The sequence below is a fragment of the Euprymna scolopes genome, chromosome 18 (assembly GCF_053919585.1).
Source record: "Euprymna scolopes isolate OS-2025 chromosome 18, ASM5391958v1, whole genome shotgun sequence".
NCBI lineage: Eukaryota > Metazoa > Mollusca > Cephalopoda > Sepiida > Sepiolidae > Euprymna > Euprymna scolopes.
The window spans coordinates 50575944-50602241 of record NC_136499.1 but is presented as its reverse complement, the minus strand read 5'-3'; the positions used below and the strand labels follow the sequence as shown (position 1 = coordinate 50602241).

Here is a 26298-nt window from a genome sequence, read left to right as displayed (position 1 = left end):
CAGCAGAGTTCTTTCTAAGAAGAAATCACACACTGTTTTCCAGTTTGTTTAGCATTGAATACAAACAAGTCAATCTCTAAGTAGGAGTGAAACTTAAATTACAGCAAAAGAAATGGAGGTGGAGTTTTGAGTTTGAGTTGATCTTTTTCTACAACACCTTGCACCTAAGTTTTTTTAACCTGACCTTTGAGGATATCATTTTTTTAGAGATTACAAAAAAATGAACTGATTAAAGTTGTATTTTTTTTTAATTTTCTATCTTACAGTTCTGCAAATGCTACACCTGAATTCGAAGGACGGGGAGGAGAAGTTCTTGCGACTGAGATCAGCACAATATTATCTCGAGCATATGATAATCAAAATGCGTTAGATTTAAAATCCTTGAGTGTGATTCCTGGATCTCAGTGCTGGATTCTATATATAGATATTTTGGTAGGTAAATCCCTTTTGCTTATTGTTTTGTTTCTATTAGTAAAAAAAAAACGAAAAAAGAATGATTGAAATAAATGTTTTGGTGTTTTATTTCTCAGCATGTTGAGAAAATGAAGATCAAATATTGTGTGTGAATATGAAGCGTGATGATTTGTAAAAATTTTTAAAATAAAAATCTAATCAATTTATTTTAATAAAAAAAACAAAATGTAATGAATAAATTTACATTTCAAGCTCTTGTTTGTCAATTTTTCAAACTCTGATATGGAAGGTGCAGAGCAGCGCGAGGCGAGTCACATGATTGCATTTTTTGTGGACCGTTTTTTTTATGGGTCTTCTCTCTCTCTCTTTAACGCAATAATCATTACTGACCAGCCGTGACAGTCTTCACAAATTGTTGCCATTAACTCTGGTTCTATGCCATTCTGAGCCACTCAACTATGCTAATATCCGCGATGTCCTTCACGTTGTTTGACATTCTTGTTTTTGATCTTCCACATCCTCTTTTACCAGAAGTTGTACTAAAGAGCAGATCTTTTGTTAGACCATCTGTTCTGGCCACATGTCCTGGTGCTACCAGATCAGGCTGTCTACTGACTTCCTGAGATGAAACGCACCTACATAGATGTCTTTGTTTTTTTATTCCCTTTTGCAAAACTTAGTCATGTTCTGCGAAAACAAAAACAAAAACAACATTCTCCTCCCCTTCCCCTCCCTCGTTTTCTTTTTCCTTCACCTCCTCACCCCCTTTTTTTTTTTTTTTTTTTTTTTTTTTTTTTTTTTGCCTAGTTGGTAGGGCGATAGAACATACCAACTGCCCCCCTGCAGAGGGTAAAAATCCTTCAATGGGACCACCAGTTGACCGTTGGTGGCAACCCGTAATGCATTAAGAACGGGATCCTGGTGGTTGAGTGGAACATGCCTAGGAAATAATAACATGATACTACAACACACCACTTTGGCCCTTACTAGGCTAGACGGGAGGTTGGATAGGCCCGATCCAATCAATCGGTTGGTCATGACAAGCACTAATTCAGACAATCCAAACAAAAACACACTAACACTCAACATAAACAATAAACTGAGTTAATAAGCGATGGCTGAAGGGTCAATCAAGCTGGGAAAAAGGTAACCATCAGGAATAATAAAAATACAGGGAAATCCCATACTTGGGTGGGCATAACCATATATTGTGAATGCTTGGAAACCTCCCCATGTTTGAGTATACCAGCTATGTAGCCCTGGAGAACCGAGGCGAATGGGATTTACCCCCTCATAGTTCTTCCCCATAAGGGGCTCCGAGGAGGGTGGGGAGCATGGCTGATGAATTTTTCAAAAATTATTATGAATGCCAAAAAATCCAAGAGACCACACACAGAAATAGACTCTGACAGCGACAATGAAGATACAAACTTTCCAAGATTCATCGTGCTAGAAGCAACGTCTAATATACCGTTAACTAAAATGTCACCCTTCATTATCCAAAAGGTAATATCAAGCAAAATAACACCTAAAAATGTCAAAAAATTAAGGAATGGTACCATATTGGTAGAAGTACAAAATAAAAAACAGGCCAAAACTCTACTTCAACTACAAAAATTGCATGAAACAAACATCAAAGCTTATCCACACCAAACACTAAACTACTCCAAAGGAGTCATAAAAAACCAGGAAATCTCCGTCTGCACAACAGAAGAAATCAAAACAGAACTAAAAAACCAAGGGGTCACAGATGTAAAAAGAATCACATTTAAAAAAAAAGGAGAGGTAATATATACAAACACTTATATATTAACATTCAATTATCCTCAAATACCAGAGACCATCAATATAGGTTATGAAAGAACGAAAATAGAACAATACATTCCAAAACCTTTACAATGCTACAACTGCCAAAAGTTTGGACATAATAAAGACCAATGTCTAAGATTCTTCACATGTGGAAACTGCAGTGAAAAAAACCCAGACCACGATGAAGAAGACTGTCCAAATAAAACCAAATGCACAAACTGTCAAGAAGAGCACCACTCTCACTCAAAACAGTGCAAAATATATAAGCAAGAGAAGGAAATAATAACAATCAAATATCAAAAAAATATAACCTTCCAAGAAGCCCGCAAAGAAGTCACAAATCGCACCAAAAACTCATATGCCACAATAACCCAACAAGCAAACAAAATGTACAACTACAATGAACTAAACCTTGCTCCAGAAATTGCAAACCTAGCAAAAGAACTAAAGAACATACTTGAAGAATTAAAATCTTTTTTATCAGAACTGAAAATAAATTCTAACAGCCAAATAAAAGTCAGAAACGAACAACCCAGTATAAAAGAAAACGAAACAAAGGAAATCAGAAAAACTTCCATCAATATTGAGGAATCAATCTCTAAAGAAATGAAACCTCCTCAATTATCAAAACGTGAAAGATCCAAGTCACTAACAAGGACAAAAACAGATGTTAAAAATAAACACACAACAACAGAAAAAATGGAAATAGAACAGAACAACAAAAAAACTACCCCCCAAAAACAAAATGACAAACAAAAAACAGAATTAGTATTAATTGAAAATGAAAATAAATTTGAACTAGTTGAAACTGGTAGCCAAAAAAGACAGTCAAGACAAAGTAAATCTAAAAGTCCCAGACCAAAACCCAAAAAAAGCCTCTCACCAGAAACAAGAAACAGACCATCCACTTCCAAAAGAAACACCCAAACTAACATCGAAACTATGGACGTAGACATAAACACCAACAGTCCAAAACCAAAAGAAAATATAAACCATGACTAACAAAATCCTACAGTGGAACATAAGAGGATTAAAAATTAATATCGAAGAAATGCAAATACTTATCAAATCCTTATGTCCTGCAATAATTTGCCTACAGGAAACACACTTAAAAGAAAATGACAAAATTAACATAAAACACTACTCAATATACAACCACATAAACAAATTATCATGCAAAGCCACCGGTGGATCATCAATACTGATAAACGAAAACATTCCACACAGCAAAGTGAACTTAAAAACAAATATGCAAGCTGTTGCAATAACTGCAACACTACACAAAACAGTAACCCTATGCTCACTCTATATACCACCAAATGAAACAATAAACGAAACAGAATTAAACAATATAATCAAACAACTACCTAAACCTTTTCTACTGTTGGGAGACTTCAATAGTCACAATATATGGTGGGGCAGTAAAAAAAACAACAAAAGAGGCCAAACCATAGAAAAAATAATTAACCAAAATGATCTATGCCTACTCAACAACAAAGAGAATACATATATGCACCCACCAACGGGAACCCTATCAGCAATCGATATAACACTATGTGACCCAACTATATACATGGATTATAGCTGGAGAACACATAAGGATACATGCGGAAGTGACCACTTCCCAATCATAATAGAAAACGAGAATCCCAAGCCAGAAGACAAAACACCCCGCTGGAATTTACAAAAGGCAAATTGGGAAAATTTCCAAAATACATGTCAATACAGATTAATACCTGAAGCGAATCCTGACTTAGAACACATCACATATTTCAGCAACACCCTACTCACAATAGCCGAGGAGAACATACCAAAAAGTTCCACTACTACAAAATATAACAAACCCTGGTACAATAAAGAATGCAAAGAAGCTATAAGAGCCAGACGTGCAAACCTAAGGAAATTCAAAAACAGTCCAACGAAAGAAAATTTGGACACCTATAAAAACAGCAAAGCCAAAGCACGGAAAACTATCAAAGAATCAAAACGGAACTCGTGGAAAGACTATGTAACAAAAATTAATCAAAACACAAAACCCAAAAAAGTATGGGAGATGGTCAGAAAAATAGCAGGAAAAAATACAAAGAACCCTATTAAACACCTTATATGCGACAACACAAAGATTACCGACAAACAAAATATCGCAAATAAATTAGCAGAACAATTCTCAATGAACTCATCATCAAAAAACCAAAATAAAAAATTCCAAGCTATAAAGAAAAATGAAGAAAAAATAAAAATAAACTTCAAATCAAAAAATGAAGAAAACTACAATCAATTATTCAACAGTGCAGAACTAGAGGAGGCAATAAACAAATCTCCCGATACAGCAGTCGGCCCCGACGAGATCCATTATCAATTCCTCAAAAAACTACCAAAACCATCACTGGACTACTTATTACAAATTTACAATGAGATATGGATAACTAACAACATTCCAAAAAACTGGAAGCAGGCAACAGTAATCCCAATACCCAAACCAAAAAAAGACCATACAAACCCAACAAACTACCGACCCATTGCACTAACTAGTTGTTTGTGCAAAACTTTTGAGAGAATGATTAACGAAAGGTTAAATTGGTACTTGGAAAGCAAAAATCTAATTACAGAAAGCCAGTCGGGTTTCAGGAAAAATAGAAGCCCCACCGATCACTTAATAAAACTGGAAACACGCATAAGAGAAGCATTTGCAAAAAAAGAACATCTAATAGCAATTTTTTTTGACATGCAAAAGGCGTATGACACCGCTTGGAAATACGGAATCCAAAAAGACCTGTATGAACTAGGACTTAGGGGTAGAATGCCAGAAATTATCAGAAATTTCTTAACAAATAGAAACTTCCAAGTACGGATGGACAACACTTATTCAGTCCAAAAAGATCAAGAAATGGGGGTCCCCCAAGGCAGTATCCTGTCTGTCACCCTCTTCAACATTAAAATAAACAATATCATAAAAAACATAGACCCAGGAATTGAAAACGCCCTATACGTGGACGACCTACTTATATACTACCAATCTAAATATATACAAACAGCCGAACGCAAACTACAACTCTGTCTGAATAAAATAAACAAATGGGCCATAGAAAATGGATTTACATTCTCAGAGGAAAAAACTAAATGCATCCACTTTTGCAAATTACGAAAATTCCACCACGACCCCAACCTGAAACTGGATAACAAGAACATCCCACTCACCGACCAACATAAATATTTAGGTATTATATTCGATAAAAAATTGAACTTTATACCGCATATAAAATATTTAAAAGCAAAATGCCAAAAGACAATGCAATTGATCAAAGTCCTAGCACACACCGATTGGGGTGCAGACAAAGTCACATTATTGAAATTATACCAAACTCTAATCAGATCTAAAATGGACTATGGATGCTTCATCTATGGAGCAGCAAGGAAGTCCTACATAAAAGAACTAAATACAATCCATCATCAAGGATTAAGATTAGCCTTGGGAGCATTTAGAACCTCTCCAGTAGAAAGCCTCTATATAGAGGCCCATGAGCCTCCACTGATTCTAAGACGACAGAAGTTAGCGCTACAATATTACCTAAAGCTGGTATCGTGTCCAACAAATCCTGCATACCAATGTACCCTCCACCCACAATACACACATCTCTTCAACAAGAAAGAAAATATCATCAAGCCCTACAGCCTCCGGATAAAAAACCTTCTCACAGAAGCCCAAATGGACATTACAAAAATACATAAATATAACAAATCAAAAACTCCACCCTGGATGATCAAACAACCACACATAATATTAAAATTAAATAAATATCCCAAAACGAAAACCCACCCATCAACCTTCCATGAAGAACTACTTATCATCCAGAATACATACAAAGAATATACACAAATTTACACTGACGGATCAAAAGATGGAGATAAAGTAGGATGCGCAGCCATCCACAAAAAAATAAAACTAAAGAAAAGGCTCCCAAACGAATCTTCTATTTTCAGCGCAGAAGCAACAGCCATAGATTCGGCACTGAATATAATAACCAATGATGACCATCAAAAATATATCATATTTACTGACTCACTTTCAATACTCATATCTCTAAAAGAAAAAAAAATGACAAACCCACTTATTACAAAATTGCTAAACAAAATAGATGCCATAACCATGAAAAAAAACATTATCTTTTGCTGGATACCAAGCCATATCGGCATATACATGAATGAACAAGCAGATAAGGCAGCAAAGGAAACTCTGCAACAAAACCACATAAGTGGAAAAATCCCCTATACAGACCTAAAGACTAAAATAAACACATTTTTGAAGAGAAAATGGCAAGAAAACTGGAGCTCATGCACCAAAAACAAACTATTCCAAATAACACCAAATATTGGAACGAGAAACACCAAAAAGTTAACAAGAAAGGAAGAGGTAGTAATGACCAGACTGCGAATAGGTCACACTCACATCACCCACTCACATCTACTAAAAGGGGAGGAGACACCAAACTGTATAACGTGTCAAGAACCCTACACAATACACCATATACTGACAAACTGCATTGACCTTGAACAAATCCGAACAAAGTATTACCAAGAAAAAAATCTGAAAACAATATTAAACAAGATTGATCCCCAAAAAATTATCAATTTTCTGAAAGAAACTAAAATATACTCAAAAATATAAGGAAAGACCCCCCCCCCAAAAAAAAAGAAAAACCTTAAGAAGAACAAACCAATATTTAACACAACATAACGAACCTTTCGGCATTAAATGACCCCAAAGTGGTTGATATGCCGTAAAACAGAACAAACAAACAAACTGGCCACATGTCCCAAAAATCGCAATTTTCTGTCATTGATTTTGTCCAGCAGTCTTCGGCATGATCCAATCTTCTCCAGAACCCGTTCCTTTGCACGTTTGTCCACCCAGCTTACACAAAGAAGTCTACAGTAGCACCGGAATTCAAAAGCAGCAATTTTCCTCTTGTCGACTTTTTTTAAGACCCAACATTCTACACCGTATGCTGCTATTGAGAATACCAAGCTTGCAAGAATCGTTTCTTTGTGCGTTGGGAAATGGATTTGTCTTTCCAGATATTGGTTAGCACAATTATTGCTATCCATGCCATTGCAGTATGTTGTCTTACTTCTTTGGGTTTTTACCCGGTTAAAATAGTTGCTAAAGTGGTAAAATAGTTGTTAAGGGGTCAAAAATAATAAAAATTAGAAATTGGCAAGCATTAGTCGATTTCACCTGTTTTCTACGCATGCACAAATATACATACATGTGTACATTCATGTTAGTTTTTTTTTGTTTTTTTTTTTATAGATATTTCTTATGCGACTGACAGTGGTTCTAGCGGTAATATCTCAGGCTGGAATGCTACCAATTTTGCTTTCGGTTTTGATTAAGATTCTAGCTGAGGGCACCCAAGTCGTATTTTTTTGTTTACTTTTGAAATCACAACTATATATTGAGTACAATATAAAATAATCAATAGAGAATTGACTCTATTATAATGTATATGAAATTTGGATGAATTTAATTATGATATTTAAGCATATTTTACTACTGGACTAGTCCTATTTAAAATAACAATAATTAATTAAAACTGCATATTAATTTCATCGTCATCATTAGTTTAATGTTTGTTTTACATAAAATATGATAATAATGAAGCTAATTGAATGAAATAAATGTTGGTTTTACAAATTTTATTTTGAACTAGCAGCTGTGCCGTGTTGGCACACACAACGCCGAGTCAAACACAAAATCGAGTACACTCAACATCGACTTACCATCAATGCTTACCCTGTGAACTCGGAGTATGGGAAATTCCCATATCCACAAAACAAAATCACTGAAAAGAAAACAAAAATACCCTAACTAAGGGTAAGGATAATGAGTAAATGTTGGATAAAATGATGGTTAAAATTATTACGAACTTGCCAGGATTCAAACCTGGAATCTTCTGATCCGTAGTCAGAGGCGTTATCCATTGCACCACAAGTTCTGTCCATATGCTGAAAGATGTTACCACGACTGTATACAAACAGTGCTAAATTCCGTTGATATGGGCAGGTAACTTTTTCAATAATTGCACGAAACGGTCCCAAAACCCTTATTTCGGGCTTTTTGTGTGACTCGGCGTTGTTCGTTACGAATCATAAAGATAAGGACAATCTAGGGATTCACACCTTTCAGGGAAAAAAAAAGAATTTTTCAATTCGGTGCATCCGTTCGAAAGTTTTATTGGTATATACACACACACACACACACACACAGAAATAAAAATTTAGAATTATATGTAGGAATACTATTATGTTTTTAATTTCTTAAATTTATAAATAATCAACTAAAAAAATGTCTGTAATTTAACTTTGCTGATTTTCTTTTTTGTTTTTTCTTTTCTATTTATTCTTTTTTGTTTCTTTTTCTTTTTTTCATTTTTGGGGTGTTTTGTCGATTGTCTTGATTATCTGCTCCAACCTCCTGACACTGAATCAGTCCATTAATTTGGATTAGTTCAATGAATTGGTTTGATGTTCTTTTTTTCTCCCATATGTCAGATTTCAATTGCACATTAAATTTCCCGTGAGCTGCAGTAATAAAAGTGATTTCTAATAAAGGTCTTTGCCAACCTACTGAATCGGTTATAATTTTTTAATTTAACCACATTATCAAGCAACGAATATGTATGTATATTTTATTTTTTATTTAATTTTTTTTTTTCTCTTCTAGTTATTGGAGTGTGGAGGTAACCTTTTTGATGCAGCGTCTATTGCTGTAAAAGCTGCACTTTTCAGCACCAGGTAATTTTTGGGAGGGTTTTAATTTCATATTCTACAAAGAATTAGTTTCATGTAAATGAAGTTGTAGTTCCTGTGTTGTATACTCTTGCTGTTGCGGATGTATAACGTCGTACATACGCTCTGTTGGCTGGGGTTGTAGAATACACCAACTGCACCTTAGTAGAGAAGTAAGAACCTTGTCAATGTGGCCACCTGTTAGCCATGGGTGGCAACCCGTAAGGGGTCAGGACGGAATCCTGATGATTGAGCAATCATTCATCTGACAACAGTGGTCAATGGCTTACAACACGCCACTTTGGCCCTTACTTGGTCTGATACGCAGTTGAATGGGGCCTGATCCAATCAGTCGACTGGTCTCGACATGTCTTAGCTCATATATAGTTATTTTTCTCCCAACCGTATTATTTGATCTGCTCTTGTGGAATGCTTTCTAACACTTTATATAATATGAGCTAGAAGGCGAGGACTGAGAATTAATTGTGTTAAAAAAAAAAGAACTGATGTCATATGGACTGCATATTTAAAAATTTTTTTAGACAGGCCATTTATGTAAGGTGACAAAAAAACCTAAAGCAAACACCACACCAAAATACCCGAAAATTTGCCACCGTTTGCACACCATACATAAAATGGCCTGTCCAAAAAAAATATGCGGTCCATATAACATCAGAACAGTTTTCAAGAGTGGCTCAACTCTCAAAAAACACCTGGGACAAGTCAAACCCTTTGACCGAAAGTCTCATGACAAAAAACTGCATATATGAGATTTCATGCATATGCAGAAAACTATACAAAGACGAGACTGGTCGCCCGCTAAAGATAAGGTTAGAGAATACCATAAAGCCATGACAGTGGGGTCGAAAAGTCGGAACTAGCTAATCACATATGTAAAAAAAGGAGCAAACTTTCCTTTAAAATAATTTGCATGGATGCAAAATGGGGAGTTAGAGGGCTTAAAGAAGCGGCACATGTGCTAAGAAAAATTTAAATTACTAAGCGGACCAAGCATAGATATAAGCAGTATATGGGAATCTCTAATCATAAGGAAAAACAACTTTTACAATCTCTTCTTAAAATTTCAACAGTAGGGAGATAATCCCATCAAACTTTATTAAAGTTACCTCCCCTTGTCAACCAAATTTTATTTTCATACCTATGAAACCATGGCGAAAAAAGCAAAAATGACTCCAAGAATACAAAACCACTAGGACGTCAGTAACTTTTCTCCTTTCTTTTCCAAGATGATGACCAGCATGGCTGAGAGATGTCGGAAGCTGCACCGACTGAAACATTGCACAAATAACACTCAAGATGAGAACAATAGTCCGATCAAAACAAATAATACAAACAATAAGTCCTCATCTCAAAAATTCAGAAATTTAATATTATTATACGGATTACTGTTCTCATCTTAAGTGTTATTCATTGAATCATCAAATGTTCACAGGGAATATAATAAAAGTTTTTTTTTTCCCTTATTCCACAGAGTTTCAAAAATTATACTTTTCTTTTTATAAGAAAAAGAAACTAGCCTGAGTGCCCGGCATGTGTTAAGCAAAAAAGAAACAAAAGTTGTAGTAAGCAAACGTGCTTGAACCCGTACTGCGAAGGAGGAAAAGAAAGTGAGAAAACAAACGCGACGCGTTAGCTGTTGCGCCCATCGTCAAACTGGAAGTGACATAGGTTTAAATTAAGGCTAGACAATCGAAAAGAACCAGTGACTTTCAAAAATATCGGCGAAAAAAAAGCGACCCCTCCCTGTAGAAAAGTACCCAGTTGAGGGTGAAGAAATTAATGTTTTTGGTTAATTTTTCGATATTTGTCATCTGAAGAGTCGAGCTTCAAAATGATACCGATCTTGTGAAAATCTGTTGCCTCTGTCAAAAGTTTTTGTGAGACATACAAACAAACAAACAAACATATGCATACATACATAGATTTAAACAGACAGGTGAGATTTATATTATAGACTAGCGGGAGGTACCTGGCGTTGCCTTGGTGTTTGGAGGTGTGTGTGGTCACCCGGTTGTTTGTGCGGGAGGGGGGGGGGTTAAAATAATTAAAAAGAATTTTTTAAAAAAAGTTGGTAGGTAAGTATGAGGATCGAACCCGAACTGTTAAGGCAAAGTTGGAAATTAAAGTGTGAAAAAAAACGTGTGACATTAACCACTGGGCCACCACAAAATACTAATGGAAACACGTTTGAATTTATTTAAGTATTTAGAATTGGCAGGTGCCCGTTTTAATGACTTAATGAGGTCAACTTTGACTGCAGGGTAGTATTTTATTTACTGCGGGAACGCTTTCTTTATTTATTATTTTTTTTGTTTCTGCAAGATGTTGGGGGGGGGACCAGCTCCCCATAACAAGAGGATTGTCTAAATTGAATAGCAATTGTCTGATATAAGGAGAAACTGCACATTGATCAAAACTGATTGCTTTTGGACGTTCCCGGTGACTGTGTTTCACTTTTATTATTATACGAAAAAGCTTAATGCACATGCGGCGATCGAAAATTGTTGAATATTTATCTTTTCAAAGTCGGGAAAATTAAATAGACAGGTGACCTCGGTTGTTAACTCGTAGATATTATCATTTAGGCGCGATATAAAAAGTTTTAAGAAGTTGTGAGGCGACCGATCGGTTCTTGGAAAGAAGCCTTTCTTGGACATACACGAATACACACACACACACACACACACACACACACACACAAACATTTTCGCTTTTATATTTATAGATGACCAACAAATTAAGTATCAATACTCTATTTAGAATATTAAGCATCCCTATCAAAATAGGATCTAATATGAAATATTTCTATTTTCCTGCTATTATTGTAAATATATATTATTATTGTAAATATACATATAATATATATAAATTATTTCTACAGCCAGACAATGTTGCAGCTCACAGGAGCTAACAAACTTACAAACTGTTGGTATATTGGTCGCCTCGCATGCAAGAGGCTCGGGTTTCAAATCCCGAGATCAGATGTGTCTAACTGATGAGCCCAAATTAGGGCAAAACTTGAGTCTTGAACTTCTGGTTTGTTGGCTGTCATGTCTCTTGTGAGCTGCGACGTTGTCTGGTTGTGTAAGTAATTATATATTCTCTCACATTCTTTAATATATATATATATATTATGTCGCCTACAGACTGTTTAACTGTCATGGCTCTTCAGTGTGGCTAGACAATATTATTATTAAACAAATAGTGCATGCATATCTATATATATAAAAGGCAAAATGTGTGTGATCATTTCGTGTATGTCTTCAAAAGGCTTTTCTCGCACACGCTCTCGGGGTCGTTACTATCGCTTAAAACTGTGTATATAGGTCCTATATAATAATATCTAGGAATTAGAAAACTGCGTAGCGTATAGATTTATTTACGTCGATTTTTACAAAATTATTGCTATTTTGGCTTCTCGCGTGTTGATTGAGCTTTTTAGTATAAATAAAGTGAAACTAAACTCAAACGACGTCTTTGGCATTGCGCTGGGAAAAACGTCCAGAAGCAATCAGCTTTGATCAGACAGTGCTATTCTGCTTTCCCCCTCCCCAACATCTGTTCGGGGAAGAAACAGTTAAATTTGGGTTAACAAACCCAAACGCTGCATGACTTCTATTTGACCTTCTTAATTAGGTCAAATGGAAGCAGCAGAGTTAACTTTCATTGCGCACGCCTGTTTTTATAGTTAAATAATCTGCTAAACGTTTTCTGTCGCCGTGGCTCAATGGTTAGCGTAGCACGGTTTTTTTTTTTCACATTAATTTCCAACTCAAGGGTACGGGTTCGATTCTCATACTTACCTACCAAAACATTTTTTTTATTCCCCCCCCCCCCCCGAGGTTTTGATTTACCTCAAGACACCCGGGCATCGCCGGTTCCCCCCCCCCCCGCTAGTCTATAATATAAATCTCAGTCTGTTTAAATATATGTATGTTTGTATGTCTGCCTAAAACTTTCGACAGATGCGACAGATTTTCACAAGATCAGTATCATTTGAAGCTTGATCTTTCGGATGACAAATATCGAAAAATTAGCCAAAAACATCAATTCCTTCATTCTCAACTAGGCACTTTTCTACAGGAAAGGGTTGCTTTTTTTCGCCGATATTTTCGACAGTCATCTCCTCTTTTGGATTGACTAGCCTTAATTTAAACCTATGTCACTTCCGGTTTAGTGATGGATGCAACAACAGAGACTACCACTTTTTTCTTTTTGCTCAAAACACACCCCTAAACACCCGGGCAATGCCAGGTACCCAAGCTAGTAATTATTTAAATTTAAATGCTGAGCATATGTATCCTTTTAATATTTAATGCTTATAATGTATTTTGCACAAATGAAAATCATAGTTTCAAATAAATTAACAAGAAACCTAAACGTATATCAGGCAAGAATATGTAACTTCATCAAAAGTTAGGAAAGTAAAATTTTAATTAAACTAAACACCAGTTTTATCGTATTTTATTGAGCCAGTATCTATAAGAACGGAAATCCTGTAAAGCTAAGGGAGATAACTCAGTTTGTCATTTAATTGATTAATAATGAATAGCAGATTGGCAAAATAAGGAAATTGGTTTTTATTATTAACTAGCAGGCCCTCTTACCTTGCCCGGTCATAAGATACGCTTAAATATGATATTTTAATTCATGCAGATTACTTATTTAGTATTATGGAGACAATTCTCTATCGAATATTATATAAAACCTAATGTATAGTAGTGAGATTAAAACTAAAAAAAATATATATGACTTGGATGCCATCAGTTAAAATTGAAACCAAAACATACAACTCTTCACCCTCATTCTTTAGCATCTGAGCCACGCCCATACATGTGGTTGTGTATATATACACTGCTGATCAAAAATTTAAGACCACTTAAAAATCTTTAAAAAGAAACATTTTTTTAAGGATAGATTTTAAACTCTTCCGATTTAAGGTTACTACTACAATCTAAAAGATTATGGAAACAAAAAGGTACATTCTAAAAGTTTTATTTAAAAATTTGAATTGTTATTAAAATTAGGCTTTTTACACATGATCCAAATTATAAGACCAAGGGTATAAATTGTTAGATTTATGGTAATTCTAATGTTTTTAGTTCAGTTAGAGATTAGCAATCACTGTGTAAAGGTGTTACCATGCCTAAAGCAAGAAAACTAACCGAAGTTGAGCGCTCTTGAATTCTAGGATTCCATAAGCAAAGTTTGCCACAGCGAGCGATAGTAGCTAAGGTAAATCGCAGTAAAACTGTTATTTGCAACTTTCTAAAGAACGCTAAGAATTATGGAAAAGCAAAATCCTTTGGTAGGCCCCCCAAAATTTCTCCTGCATTGAGTAGGAGAATCAGACGGATTGTTATGAATGGCAGAACTTTCTTCTCGTCAAATTAAGGCAGTTACAGATGCTGATTGCAGTCCAATAACCATCAGACGACACTTATAACAAAAAGGCATGGTAAATAAAAAGCATAAACAAATTCCTCGATTGCTTCTACGTCACAAAGTGGACCGGTTAAGATTTGGTCATGAATACCAAACCTGAGACGTTGAGAAGTGGAAGAAAGTCCTGTTTTCTAATGAGAAAAAATTACATTTAGATGGTCCTGATGGCTTCCAACGATATTGGCATGACAAAAATATGTTCCTTGAAATTTTTTCCACACGTCATAGTGGTGGAGGGTCCGTAATGGTATGGGGTGCCTTTTCTTACAGAGGGACGATGGAACTCCAAGTGGTGCAAGGGCGTCAGACAGCAGCTGGTTATGTTAGCATGCTACAAAAAGCATCTTTGATGATGAAGGGTCATCGTTTGTGTGGGGATGGATGGTTATTCCAACAGGATAATGCTGCAATCCACACTGCAAGACAGACCTTGAGCTTTCTACAAGAAAATAGAGTGCATCTCTTGGGACATCCTGCATTTTCACCAAACTTGAACCCAATTGAAAATGTTTGGGGATGGTGACAAGAGAGGTTTATCGAAATGGCAAACAATATTCAACAAAAAATGAACTTCGTGGAGCCATCTTCAGAAACTTAGAGCAGGATCCCTCCCACACCTTAATGGAAACCCTTATTTCTAGCATACCCCAAAGAAGTTATCAAAAGCAGTGGAGGTAAAACTCGTTATTAAGTTTGATTGTTGAATGTTTTCATACACTTTTCATACACTTTTTGTTCAATTTAATAGAATTTTTGTCTCTGGTCTTATAATTTTGATCATGTGTAAAAAGCCTAATTCAATAAAAAATGTAAATTTTAAAAATAAATTCTATAACCTTTTAGATTGTATTATTGGTTACCTTAGGAAGAATTTAGAATCCATCCTTAAAAAAAAGTTATTTTTTTTTAATTTTTAAGTGGTGTTAAATTTTTAATCAGCAGTATGTGTAAAAAGATAACGAGTGAATTTATATATATATATATATATATATATATATATATATATATATATATATATATAAATTCACTTGTTATCTTTTAAAAAAAATGGAATCGCCTGATCATCAACGGCAGGATTTAAGCAAGCACAACCAAACAGTCCACAGTTTTCTAATTATATATATATATATATATATATATATATATATATATAGCTCTTTGTGTAAACAAATTGAGCTTAGGTATTTGGACAATATCAAAATCACTGCCCGCATAGCAGCAGCCATATAGCGCAACGGTTAGAAGCTCCGACTATCGTTTGGGCGATTGGGTTTCGATCCTAGCTTGAGGTAGTTGCTTGTGTAGCCGCATTGATGAACTGTGAAACAGCGAAACATTACTGTATGTGGATGACTATATAATTAGTAAAATACTTATTTTTGCAAGTTTTTCTTTGGAATGTGGTTTTCACTTGTGCCCAATACTATATAAGCACCTAATATTTTCCTAGAAAAAAATACATAAAACCCCTTGTAAATTAAATCTGATATTTTTCTTGATGACAGTTTGTAATAAGTTTTGCAATTTTTTTGTTCAGAATCCCAAATGTCACAGTTTTAAAAGGAGATGAAGGTCAAATGGAACTTGAGATTTCAGACGATCCTTATGACGTGAAAAGGTTGGACATTTCATCTTGTCCATGTTTGGTTACTTTGAGTAAAGTAAGTTTTCTTTTTTTTTTTCCTCTCCATTACTTTGTACCATATCTATCTTTGGTTGGTGAACACTGTTTATTACAGCCTTCTAGATATGTCCTCTTGCATAGACATAAATAGATGTTAATTATCTTCCTTGCACTGTGATTATTGAATTCACAACATGGTTCTAAGCATTTAGACAGAAGTTAAAATGTTTAATTTGGTCTGGGTTTTGAATCATGTGACTGGCAGCAGAACAATGATCCTCCACACTGATGATTTCTAGAAAAGGATGAAACTTGTATGTGGATAAGAATTGAAAAATATAATAGTGTGTGTGTGTGTTCATATCTTCCATCCCAAAATAGCGAACATTTCTGTAAAAGTCTGAAGACACTACAGATGGCCAGCCGAGTAGCCGAAACAACAATAATGTAACTTAACAGAAAGATACGGTAATAAAAAAATAAAATGTATATATATATATATATATATATATATATGAGAGAGAGAGATAAAAAAGGAACAAACCAAATTATGTATTCATCAACGTTTTGTCTTTATTGTGAGATTTCCTACTATGAATGAAATGAAGAAAACAAAACACTTGTACAAATATTTGAAAATATATTTTTGAAGTAATGAAATATTAAAAATATATTTTCAAATATTTGTACTAGTGTTTTGTTTTCTAAATTTTATTCATCCAGAGAATGTCTCGCAATAAAGACTGATGAACACAAAACTTGGTTTGTTCCTTTTTTTTTTTTATTTCTCTATTTCGTCGCAATACTATTTCCATTATTCTCATCATATATGTATGTATATATATTGAAACAATGTTAAAGACAACAGAAAGCTTTTTTGTTTTGTTATACCTTTTTTCGTGTTTTTTTTTTTTTTTAATTTTCCTGATGGTGTTTTTTTGTGTATAGATTGAAGGTGTTAATAACTGTCCCATAGTTAGATCTTTCTCTTTGAAGCCTGTCGCAATTTTTGATTTTTGTCTTTTGTCAAGACATCATTAGGAGAATGTGTAAGGTTAGTTGCGCGGGTGGTCGTTAGTGGTAGTAGAGCGGTTGATGCGTGCAAAGTTGTTTTGTCAAGTGGGGAGAGAGTGTTTGGTTTTGAGGTGAGAGCAGGGTCAGAAAATGAAGAGGAGATGACAATAAGCATTTTAAAATGTTTTGGCTAGATTGGAATGTAACCAGATTTAGGACAGGTTTCTGAGTTCTTATATACACAGCTTCTAAAATTTTTAGTTTTTTAACATTGTTTTCATCGTGTATTATTTGTGTTGCTTACTAAAATTTCTCTAACTTTGGGACGGGGGGGGGCAGTTATGTTTTTTCTGTAAATGTTTTAATATAGCACTAGATTCTACATTATGTATAGAAAGGCAACAGAATAGCATGGCCGTTGTGTAACTGACGTAACGAAAATATTGCTTTAGTAAATTATAAATTCTCAACAAATAAAGAAGATGCCATGATTGGAAATTGAAAACGAAAACTTGAGATCTTTAGTCTAAGGGTCTAATAAATTCCCGTCTTGGACTTTCTCATAAATGGAAATTAAAATATTATCCCAACAAAATAATTATAACTTCTGCATAACATCATTGATTTATAATTTATATCATATTTTGGTACTTGTACAGTTTAATCAAGACATTAAAAAATGAAAATATCGAAAAAGGTTATATCATACGTATCTGAAGATCTCCGAAAAAAAATTTCACTTAATTTGATCGAGTAGCTTTTTTTGTTTGTTTTTTTTACAGCGGAAAAACACGTTTTTATGAGAGAGTGTTGAAGTCAGCCATCTTTAAATTTTTTGAACATGCCATGGAGAGATAACTCCATTTAAAGCGCCGACACTCCCTCTCCATCTTTAATACTAGCTTTTCTTCCTAAAAATCGAACTTTTTGCTCGGTATCATAAATTGTTTTTCGCTGTAAAATAAAAACTACTTGATGAAATTAAGTGAAATTTTTTTTTTTTTTCGGAGAACTTCGTTCCATAACAGATACGTACAATATAACCTTTTTTCGATATTTTCATTTTTTTAATCTTGATTAATCTGTACAAGTACCCATATTTTAAACATGAATCCAAACATATGCAATAAAAAACATAAATGACTAGGTAAACGTTATTAACATGTTGGAAATTATTTTAAAAGTCCTGTTAAGACCATAACATGGTCCAAGGAAAATAACTCTTTGTTTTCTGTAAAGGCAGAGTTGTCTCCCCTGCTTCAACTTGGAGATAAGTTATTGTTTTCACGTGTGAACAACGAAATATCATGTGCAAGCCGTCATTTGAGACAGCAGTGGCGACATCAAAAAGTCACGTGTGGACTTTTCGAGATGAAATCAATTGATAAGAATAGACTTAAGAACTTTTTCCAGCTTAGAAATAAGGGACTTAATTGATACGAGTCCAAAACAATTTATTTAGCTTTAACTACAAAACTATAGTGTATGTAGGTCTTTTACAATTATATAATCCTCCTCGCCCAGCAAAAAATATGCAACTCCCGCTCACTCATTGTATATTGCTTAACACTTCCATTGCTTCAGTCACTCTCTTTCTCTTTATTTATTAAGTTAAAAGTAACGTTTTCCTTTTTTCTATTTCAGATTGGTTATTTCCATGTTGTCGATGCTAGCCAAAAGGAAGAAGCTTGTTGTCTTGCAAGGTGAGTAGTGTCTCCTCTGCTTGCATAGATTTGACATTATATATAGTAGTTAAACTTAGATACGGCATAATCACGTCAACACACCGGTTCCCACTGGATCACCGAAGTTAAGCAACGTTGAACCTGGTCAGTACTAAATGGGTCACCATTTGGGACTTCCAGGTGCTGTATGTGCTCTCCGCTTATCTCGGCATTGTTTCCAGTCATCCTTGACTTCTCCTTGCCACTGGATCCAAACAGTGCCGATCCAGGAAAGGTGTGGAGTCTTCACTACAATTGTGCTGATAAAAATGAAATATAAGATAATTACATGTCTTTATTTTACGCTCCAAAACATTTTTTTGTTTTCTCCTTCTTTTTAGAGTTATCATGGGAATCACAGAAACTGGTTTGGTGACGGCACTGAAAAAAGAAGGTTCGGGAAGTTTAGACCCAGAAAGTGTGTTTGATATGATGGAAGTAAGTATAAAGGCCTCTGTGCCAACTGATGTGTAACGCAATTGTTTGCTGGAGCTACAACTGGAGAATGTAACTTGGTTTCTCCGCATTGTGGAGACGTTCCTGCAAGGCCTATTACGTCTTGGTACAGGACAGCACGGCATACCAGTGTGATAGCCACGTGCTACCCCACTTGACACCAATTGCCAATCCTAACATTGTGTGCTGTGGATTTCTTTTCTTTCATCTTCTCTTCTGGCCATGTTGTTGTCTCTCACATTGCCAACTGTTGAGAAGAAAACACAAATTTACAAGTATAAAATATAATATAAGACACAAGCTCTGACTCCTTCAAATATAAGTTCCACTCTGGGTGTGTATGCGACACCATCGATCCTCCAGATGCTTGTGTCCACATCTACATCCTGTTGAGATCATGTTCGTCAATTTATGTCAGCTCATCTTGATCTCCTAAAACTCTCAATCTGGTCCAAGCCATGACCTACCTTTAACTGTGTCCAACTCGAAACAGTCGCAAACCCGAGACTATCTGCAAACTGTTCTCAACTGTCATAAAATCTGTAAAACTTCATGCAAACCTACTCTAAACATATTGATGTCGTTCACTGCCGTAATTTGATTAACAATCCTATTCAGTTTCCTTTGTGTATCTTGGTGAACAATTTCTTCTCTTTTGTTCTGCTGATAAACTTGTTTTCTCTTGTTTATGTACTTCCTATCACTGGAGTGGGATGGAGCAGAATGTCAATAGTATCATGCTAGCTCCCTAAGGGTACAATTAGGTACATCCATTTCAATCAAGGAGTTGATCCGGTCTGTAGGCTTGATGAGTATTTCAGTTCACATTTTTTAGCCTTAGGCATCATTAATTCTCTCCAGAGAGTTAATTATCTAGTTTGGGACCATCAACTGAAATTTGAACATTTAACTAAGAGGAGTGAACAACCATGAGCTAATTTGTATAATTGACCTGCTGTAAATGGATTCAAAATTGCAACCGCTAAATCTATCTCATAGTAGCAAAACCTAGAGAGAGAGAGAGAGAGAGAGAATGTGGATAAATATCGAAAAAGAAAATAACAGAAAAACTTAATTCACAAGTCCCAGGTAGCGAGTTTATTGGGTTCAACCTTCCTGACCTTTAACTTTATAAACATGTCAAACTGAAACAGGATCAAATCTGATTGACATCACACTTTTTGCCATTAATTGTCATGCCATATTTTAATGGCACCTTTACAAGTGTATGTTTCCCCATTTCCTCAAAAGGGTGCTTTTCATTGTGTCACAGATAACTAAAATTTTAAACCTTACATATGATCTTCATTTCATGGCGCAAAAGAAACATACTATTTGCAGTATAATAATTACATTAAAGAGAGTTCCAAAAAAATTTACATTCAGGCCAACACTATGTATTTACGCACATATTTTACCATAACATAATCCAAGTAATGGCTACAAAATATATCAAAAATCATTTTGAGAAGTAATCCACTGTGCTCAGTTACTCCTTACATTTGTTTTAATGGATGTCATCTTTTAGTGACCTCATCAAGTGTGCAACAGCTTTATATATTGATAGAGTTGCAGGTTAGAGTTTGAAGTGATAGAAAGATAAATAAGGGACTGTGAATTTCATCTGATATTTTTTATAGAATTTTTCTTGATCTTTTTCAGACTGGAAAGAAAGTTGGAGAACTCCTTGGCAAAAACTTGACGGCTGTTTTGAAAGAGGAAGAATCTTTGGGTAAAAAACGGAAACTGGTTGGATTTTTAAGATAAAATTTAGAATTTTCAATAAATATATAATATTTTCTTCTTGTTTGCATTTGTTTTTTGATTTTTACTTTGTCCAGTCCATTTCTGATTTCTTTTTAGTTGTTTAGTTTAGTAATTAAAATTATGTAAAGGGTTATTCCAACCAAATTTAACAATGGTCTTTCTCTTTAGATTTAAAACCACAGATTTTAGGAGCATTTTTGAAGTAATGAACAATTTGGAAGGTTTTGAAAAAAATTTTTTTTGAGCACTTATAGAATTTATTCCTCTGGGCTTCTCACGAGTTTGTCAAAAATCTGATGAGGGTAGGAGAGATGAAACCATTGAATAAACAGGGGGGGGGTGAGATTTGTTTCGAATGGGTTAAAAAGGTGTATTTTATTTTAGCTACAATCAAAATATAGTATGTTCTGATACAGTTTATCTTTTCTGTCCTATCAGTGAAGCAATCAGGCATCTCTTGGCATTCAAAAATTTTTCTCCAAATTGACACAAAAAAATATGAATACCAATTTTTTTTTTCATAATTCATTAGCATGAAAACAGGTTAGTTGTTTGATAGTCCCGCAGAGTTGTTATTAGCTGCAAACTACCTAAACACACCAGATAGTGTGAGACTATGCTGTCCCCCTTGTAAATTACTGATCCTAGTACCATTATCAGGTTTTCTATCTGTTTTCATCTTATTTCGGCTGTGTCATCTTGGCTATCACCAAGGGTGCAAGCACTAGCTCACAATTGTAAAAATAAAATAGAATACAAATTCACAAAAGAAACCAACTCTGTAGATTGTCTATAAATCAGTTGAGCCCTGAGTGTGTATGATGAAGAACCCCCAAATGTCTGTTAATAACTTGTTCAATTCATCTTATCTGCTAAAACTGCTCGATCTTATCTCCAATTTCTCCCAACCTCTAGGCCACCAACTGTTGTCAGCTCCTAACTTACTATAATAACTAAAAATTGAATGGACAAATTTTGCTTCATTTACCATATTCACAAAAACTCATAACAGATTATCATATCTTTTACTTTTTTTTTTTTACTCCAAACAAGGCATCTTATCACTTTTCTAACACGATTGAGGGATCCAACATTTTTGCAACATCCGTCGCAATGTCCTCGATGTATTTGTTCCAATTCATGTTAAGACGAGGAGTTTGATGTGGCAAAATTGTTGTTTTTGAAAACAAGACTGATAGCCATTAGTCGCGTGCTCTCGTGTAATAAATGAATGCGTGAATGTAGGATTGACAAGAAATTCTTAAAGATAAACTAAAATGACCGAAAAATGGGCCGAAATGACTTAAATAAATAAAAAGTAAATGACTTAGAATGACTTTAATGAACTTAAGGATGAATTGAATGCTTAAAAATTAACTGGAATCCTTCCAAAACAACTTGAATGATCTGGAGAATGACTTGAATGGCGTTGAGATGGACTGATTGTAAAGTGGGAGATCATTTTACATTAAATTAATACAGAAAAGTGATCCCCCACTTTATATCACAAAGTTAAAAACATAAGTACAGCATGTAGTAAGAACAGATACTACACTTTGATCTTGGCCAAAAGGCCAAGAAAAGGATATTTATTTGCTCCCCCACCGAGCAAATTAGGCACAAGGCCAATTTTTAATGTGAGGAGTGAAGGGGAAATGGGGACCAGCTCACCAGGGAGTAGGGGAGCTGGATAGTGACAATTGGTATGAAGGGTTGCCCCACATATGGTTTTTGCTTGCAGTATCTGCCGGAACAGATGGTATTTATTTGCTCCCCCACCGAGCAAATTAGGCACAAGGCCGATTTTTAATGTAAGAATGAAGGGGAAATGGGGACCAACTCCCCGGGGAGTAGGGGAGCTGGATAGTGACAATTGGTATGAAGGGTTGCCCCTACATTGACCAAGGTCTTATCTGTGAGGTCGCCCCCACATAGGGTCTTTGCTTGCAGTATCTGTCGGAACAGATGGTATTTATTTGCTCCCCCACCGAGCAAATTAGGCACGAGGCCAATTTTTAATGTGAGGAGTGAAGGGAGGGGGAAGGGAAAAAGGGGACCAGCTCCCGAGAGGTGGGAAATGGGAGCTGGTTAAAGGTCAGACATGTGGGGTTGCCCCCACATCTGGTCTTTGCTAGTCATAGCTTGCAGCATCTGTCGGAACAGATACTACACTTTGATCTTGGCCTTTTGACCAAGAAAAGTTTAAAAAGCTAAAAACAGCATCTATTAATCTTAACCAAAAAGGCCAAGCACAAAAGTGTGAGGGACAGACCGACTAACAGAGTCGCTTGCATGCGAATAAAAATTAGGAATTTTTGACTGAAAGTTGAATAATCTAGTAACATTCAGTGGTAAGTTCTTTTTTTCCTTTTAAACCAAAAGCATAAGAAGGTTAACTCGACTACATAAAGGAATCGAGGCATACAAGAGGCTCTGATTGATAGAGATGTTTGAAACCTAATTATAGCACCACTTACACTTTAAACCCAATTTCACAGGAGAAATATAAAAATAATAATGGACTTCTTGCCACAGTCAAAACAATGCGGCTGTCTATAACTGGACGTGGACTTCCTTATTTCAGCTAATTCGTAAGTCAGCTAATGTGCTTCCTAACTTTTGGTGTGTTTGCTAACAAAAGCGGTGACAAACAATTCAGTATCTTGGCTTTTTTCTCTCATACTTACATATCCTTTGCACACATGGTATGGACAAATCACGTCAGGGCCACTGCTTAATCTACGTACAAGCTCATCATGGCTGCCACAATGTTAACGGATGGCTTTTAGGGGGATCTATTCTAAGAGTAAAAGACTAGTGGTAGAGGCACCAGTCATGATGTGACAACAATGCATGGATGAATTGTGGCTTTATAAAATACTAGCGAGGGGTACCTGGTGTTGCCCGGGTGTTTGGAAGTGCGTGTGGAAACTCCGGGGGTGGGGTTAAAAAAATAAAGTATGAGGATCGAACCCAAACCTCTGAGGCAAAGTTGTAAATGAAAGTGTGAAAAAAAAAAAAAAGTGCAACGTTAACCATTGCCCCACTGCGAGATGCTAACGGAAACACGTTTGAATTTATTTAATTACTTGGATTTGGCAGGTGCACGTTTTAATGAGTTAATGAGGTCAAGTTTGACTGCGGGATTTTTATTTTCCCAAGATGTTATAGGAAAAAGACAAACCCACATGCGGCGAGCGACAAATGTTGAATATTTATCTTCCTGAAATCGAGCAAATTAAATAGACAGGTGAGCTTCGTTGTTAACTCTGAGATATTACGATTTATGTGATATAAAAAGTTGTGAACCGACCGACCGCTTCTCTGAAAAAAGCCTTTTGTAGACATGCAGAAAAAGCAAACACACATACATACATTTTCGCTTTTCTCAATGTATCTGTCCAAATTCATGTTGCTTGTGAATGTTAAGCCAAGAAGTTTGATGAACAAGCAAATGGTTCGGAATTTTGTTCATAAAGTAGTAACTAAAAAATGCTGGGATTCTGAGCACGTGGATGTATGACTGGGCAGCAAAATGATTTGAAATTTTGTTAATGAAATAGTAACTAAGAAATACAGGCATGGTTGGACACGCAAATGGTTTGATAGTTTTTTTTTTATGAAGTAATAAGTAAAAAATAGAAATTCTGAGCACATGGATGTATGACTGAGCAAGCAAATGGTTTGGTAGGCAGGTTGTGTGTGTGTGTGTGTATATATATCATCCCCATTTCTCACTCTTATATAAAATGAAAAAGGAAAATGGTGCAAATCCACAGTTCAACCTAAATAAAAAAAAACGCACACAAAAACAAGCCGCACGTGCATGGTCCCCCTCTGGTGCTGCATGAGATGACGCCACAAAAAAAAAAAAAAAAAAAAAAAAAAAAAAAAATAGTGAAGAAAAATGATGAATATGAGAAGTGTGAAGGGCTAACGTTGCCCTCACATTTTTGCCAAGTTTCAGAAAAATCTAATGGATGGGGCAGAAGTTATGAGGTAAAGTGTCATATTTTGCAGTTTTGGGGCATTTTTGACCCCTTTTGAGCTCCTGGAAAAGCCGAATCCCAGTGAAAATAGACAAACTGTGCAGTTTCACGCCTTAATACATGTACATTTGAATTCAGCATCATGGAAAACCACTATATAGACATACATATCAAATTTTTGATGAAAATATGAGTAATATGAAAAAAAAAAAAAAAGCATGCTATTTTAGTCCTAAAAGTCCCAGAGGGATGGGAACCAGAATTTTGCCAGAGTCACCCATACTGACTTTATATTAAGAACAATGGTCTATACATTTTGAGACCCTGGGGATGCAACGAGAATTTTTGAAAAAAATAATTTTTTTTACTGTGCACATCTATTTAAAGAAATAGAATTTGTGGCAAAATTTCAGGAAAAACTAATGGATGGTTATCTGGCAATTGTCTGGACTAACGGACGCTACTAAAAACATACGACCCTCTCCAATAAATCGGGGGACCAATATAGAAAAAAAAAACAAACTTTGATATACGTATCCATCACAGAATGAAAATGTCACATTCCAAAATCACACAAATTGATCATTTTTGTTAAAAAAAAAAAAAAAAAAAAAAAAAAAAAGATTTTAAAATGATTAATGTGAAGTTATTAGACTGATCTTGCAAGTTTGAATTGTTGGAGTGTTTTCAAGATAGCGATACGAGATAAACCCTTTTTCCTTACTCATAAAATTTGATTTGCTTGGTTAAAAATAAAACTACTCTGATCAATTTACATGGTTTTTGCAATATGACATCTTTGTTACGTGAACTGTTCATGCAAAATGTTTTCTCTATTTTTGTTTTTATATTTAGGTTGAACTGTGGACTTGGGACAAAATTTTATTTTATTTATTTTTAAGTATTTGTATAATTCGGACTACTGTTTTCTTTTTGAGTATGTTTTCATAACATTTCGGATGATGTAAGCTCTGACAGTTTTCAGGAATATCTTGTTGAACTTGGGAATCTGCACAAAATTTTGAAGAGAACTTTTTTTTTTTTTAATTCACAGGCATATGTTTACGTTTCGTCAGCCATGATAAGGTAGAAGTCTTAAGCAATTCACACTTGTATTCTTAGCATTGCCTGCACTAAGAATTGAACCTTCAATCTCTAGAAGAGTGGCACTTGCAACTGAATTTTATCTAACACTGTTTGTTATACCACAATTCTAGTATGAATTTTAAGCTTTGAACCTATTCTT

At 35.1% G+C, this 26298-nt stretch overlaps 1 protein-coding gene and 1 pseudogene across 1 annotated transcript in view; one reads left to right on the top strand and one right to left on the bottom strand.

The window, feature by feature from the left end:
- The window catches only part of LOC145297617 (exosome complex component RRP42-like), a 33738-nt gene extending 12643 nt beyond the window's left edge, over nt 1-21095 (top strand). Inside the window, exons 4-9 of the mRNA XM_080143687.1 lie at nt 267-432; nt 8948-9018; nt 16016-16139; nt 18761-18819; nt 19182-19278; nt 20959-21095. Coding sequence (XP_079999813.1) covers nt 267-432; nt 8948-9018; nt 16016-16139; nt 18761-18819; nt 19182-19278; nt 20959-21063 — 622 coding nt within the window. The 3' untranslated portion in view covers nt 21064-21095. The remainder of the gene's footprint in view (nt 1-266; nt 433-8947; nt 9019-16015; nt 16140-18760; nt 18820-19181; nt 19279-20958) is intronic.
- Nucleotides 21096-22440: 1345 nt separating this feature from the next.
- LOC145297969 (U2 spliceosomal RNA) lies at nt 22441-22650 on the bottom strand (annotated as a pseudogene).
- Nucleotides 22651-26298: the final 3648 nt, after the last annotated feature.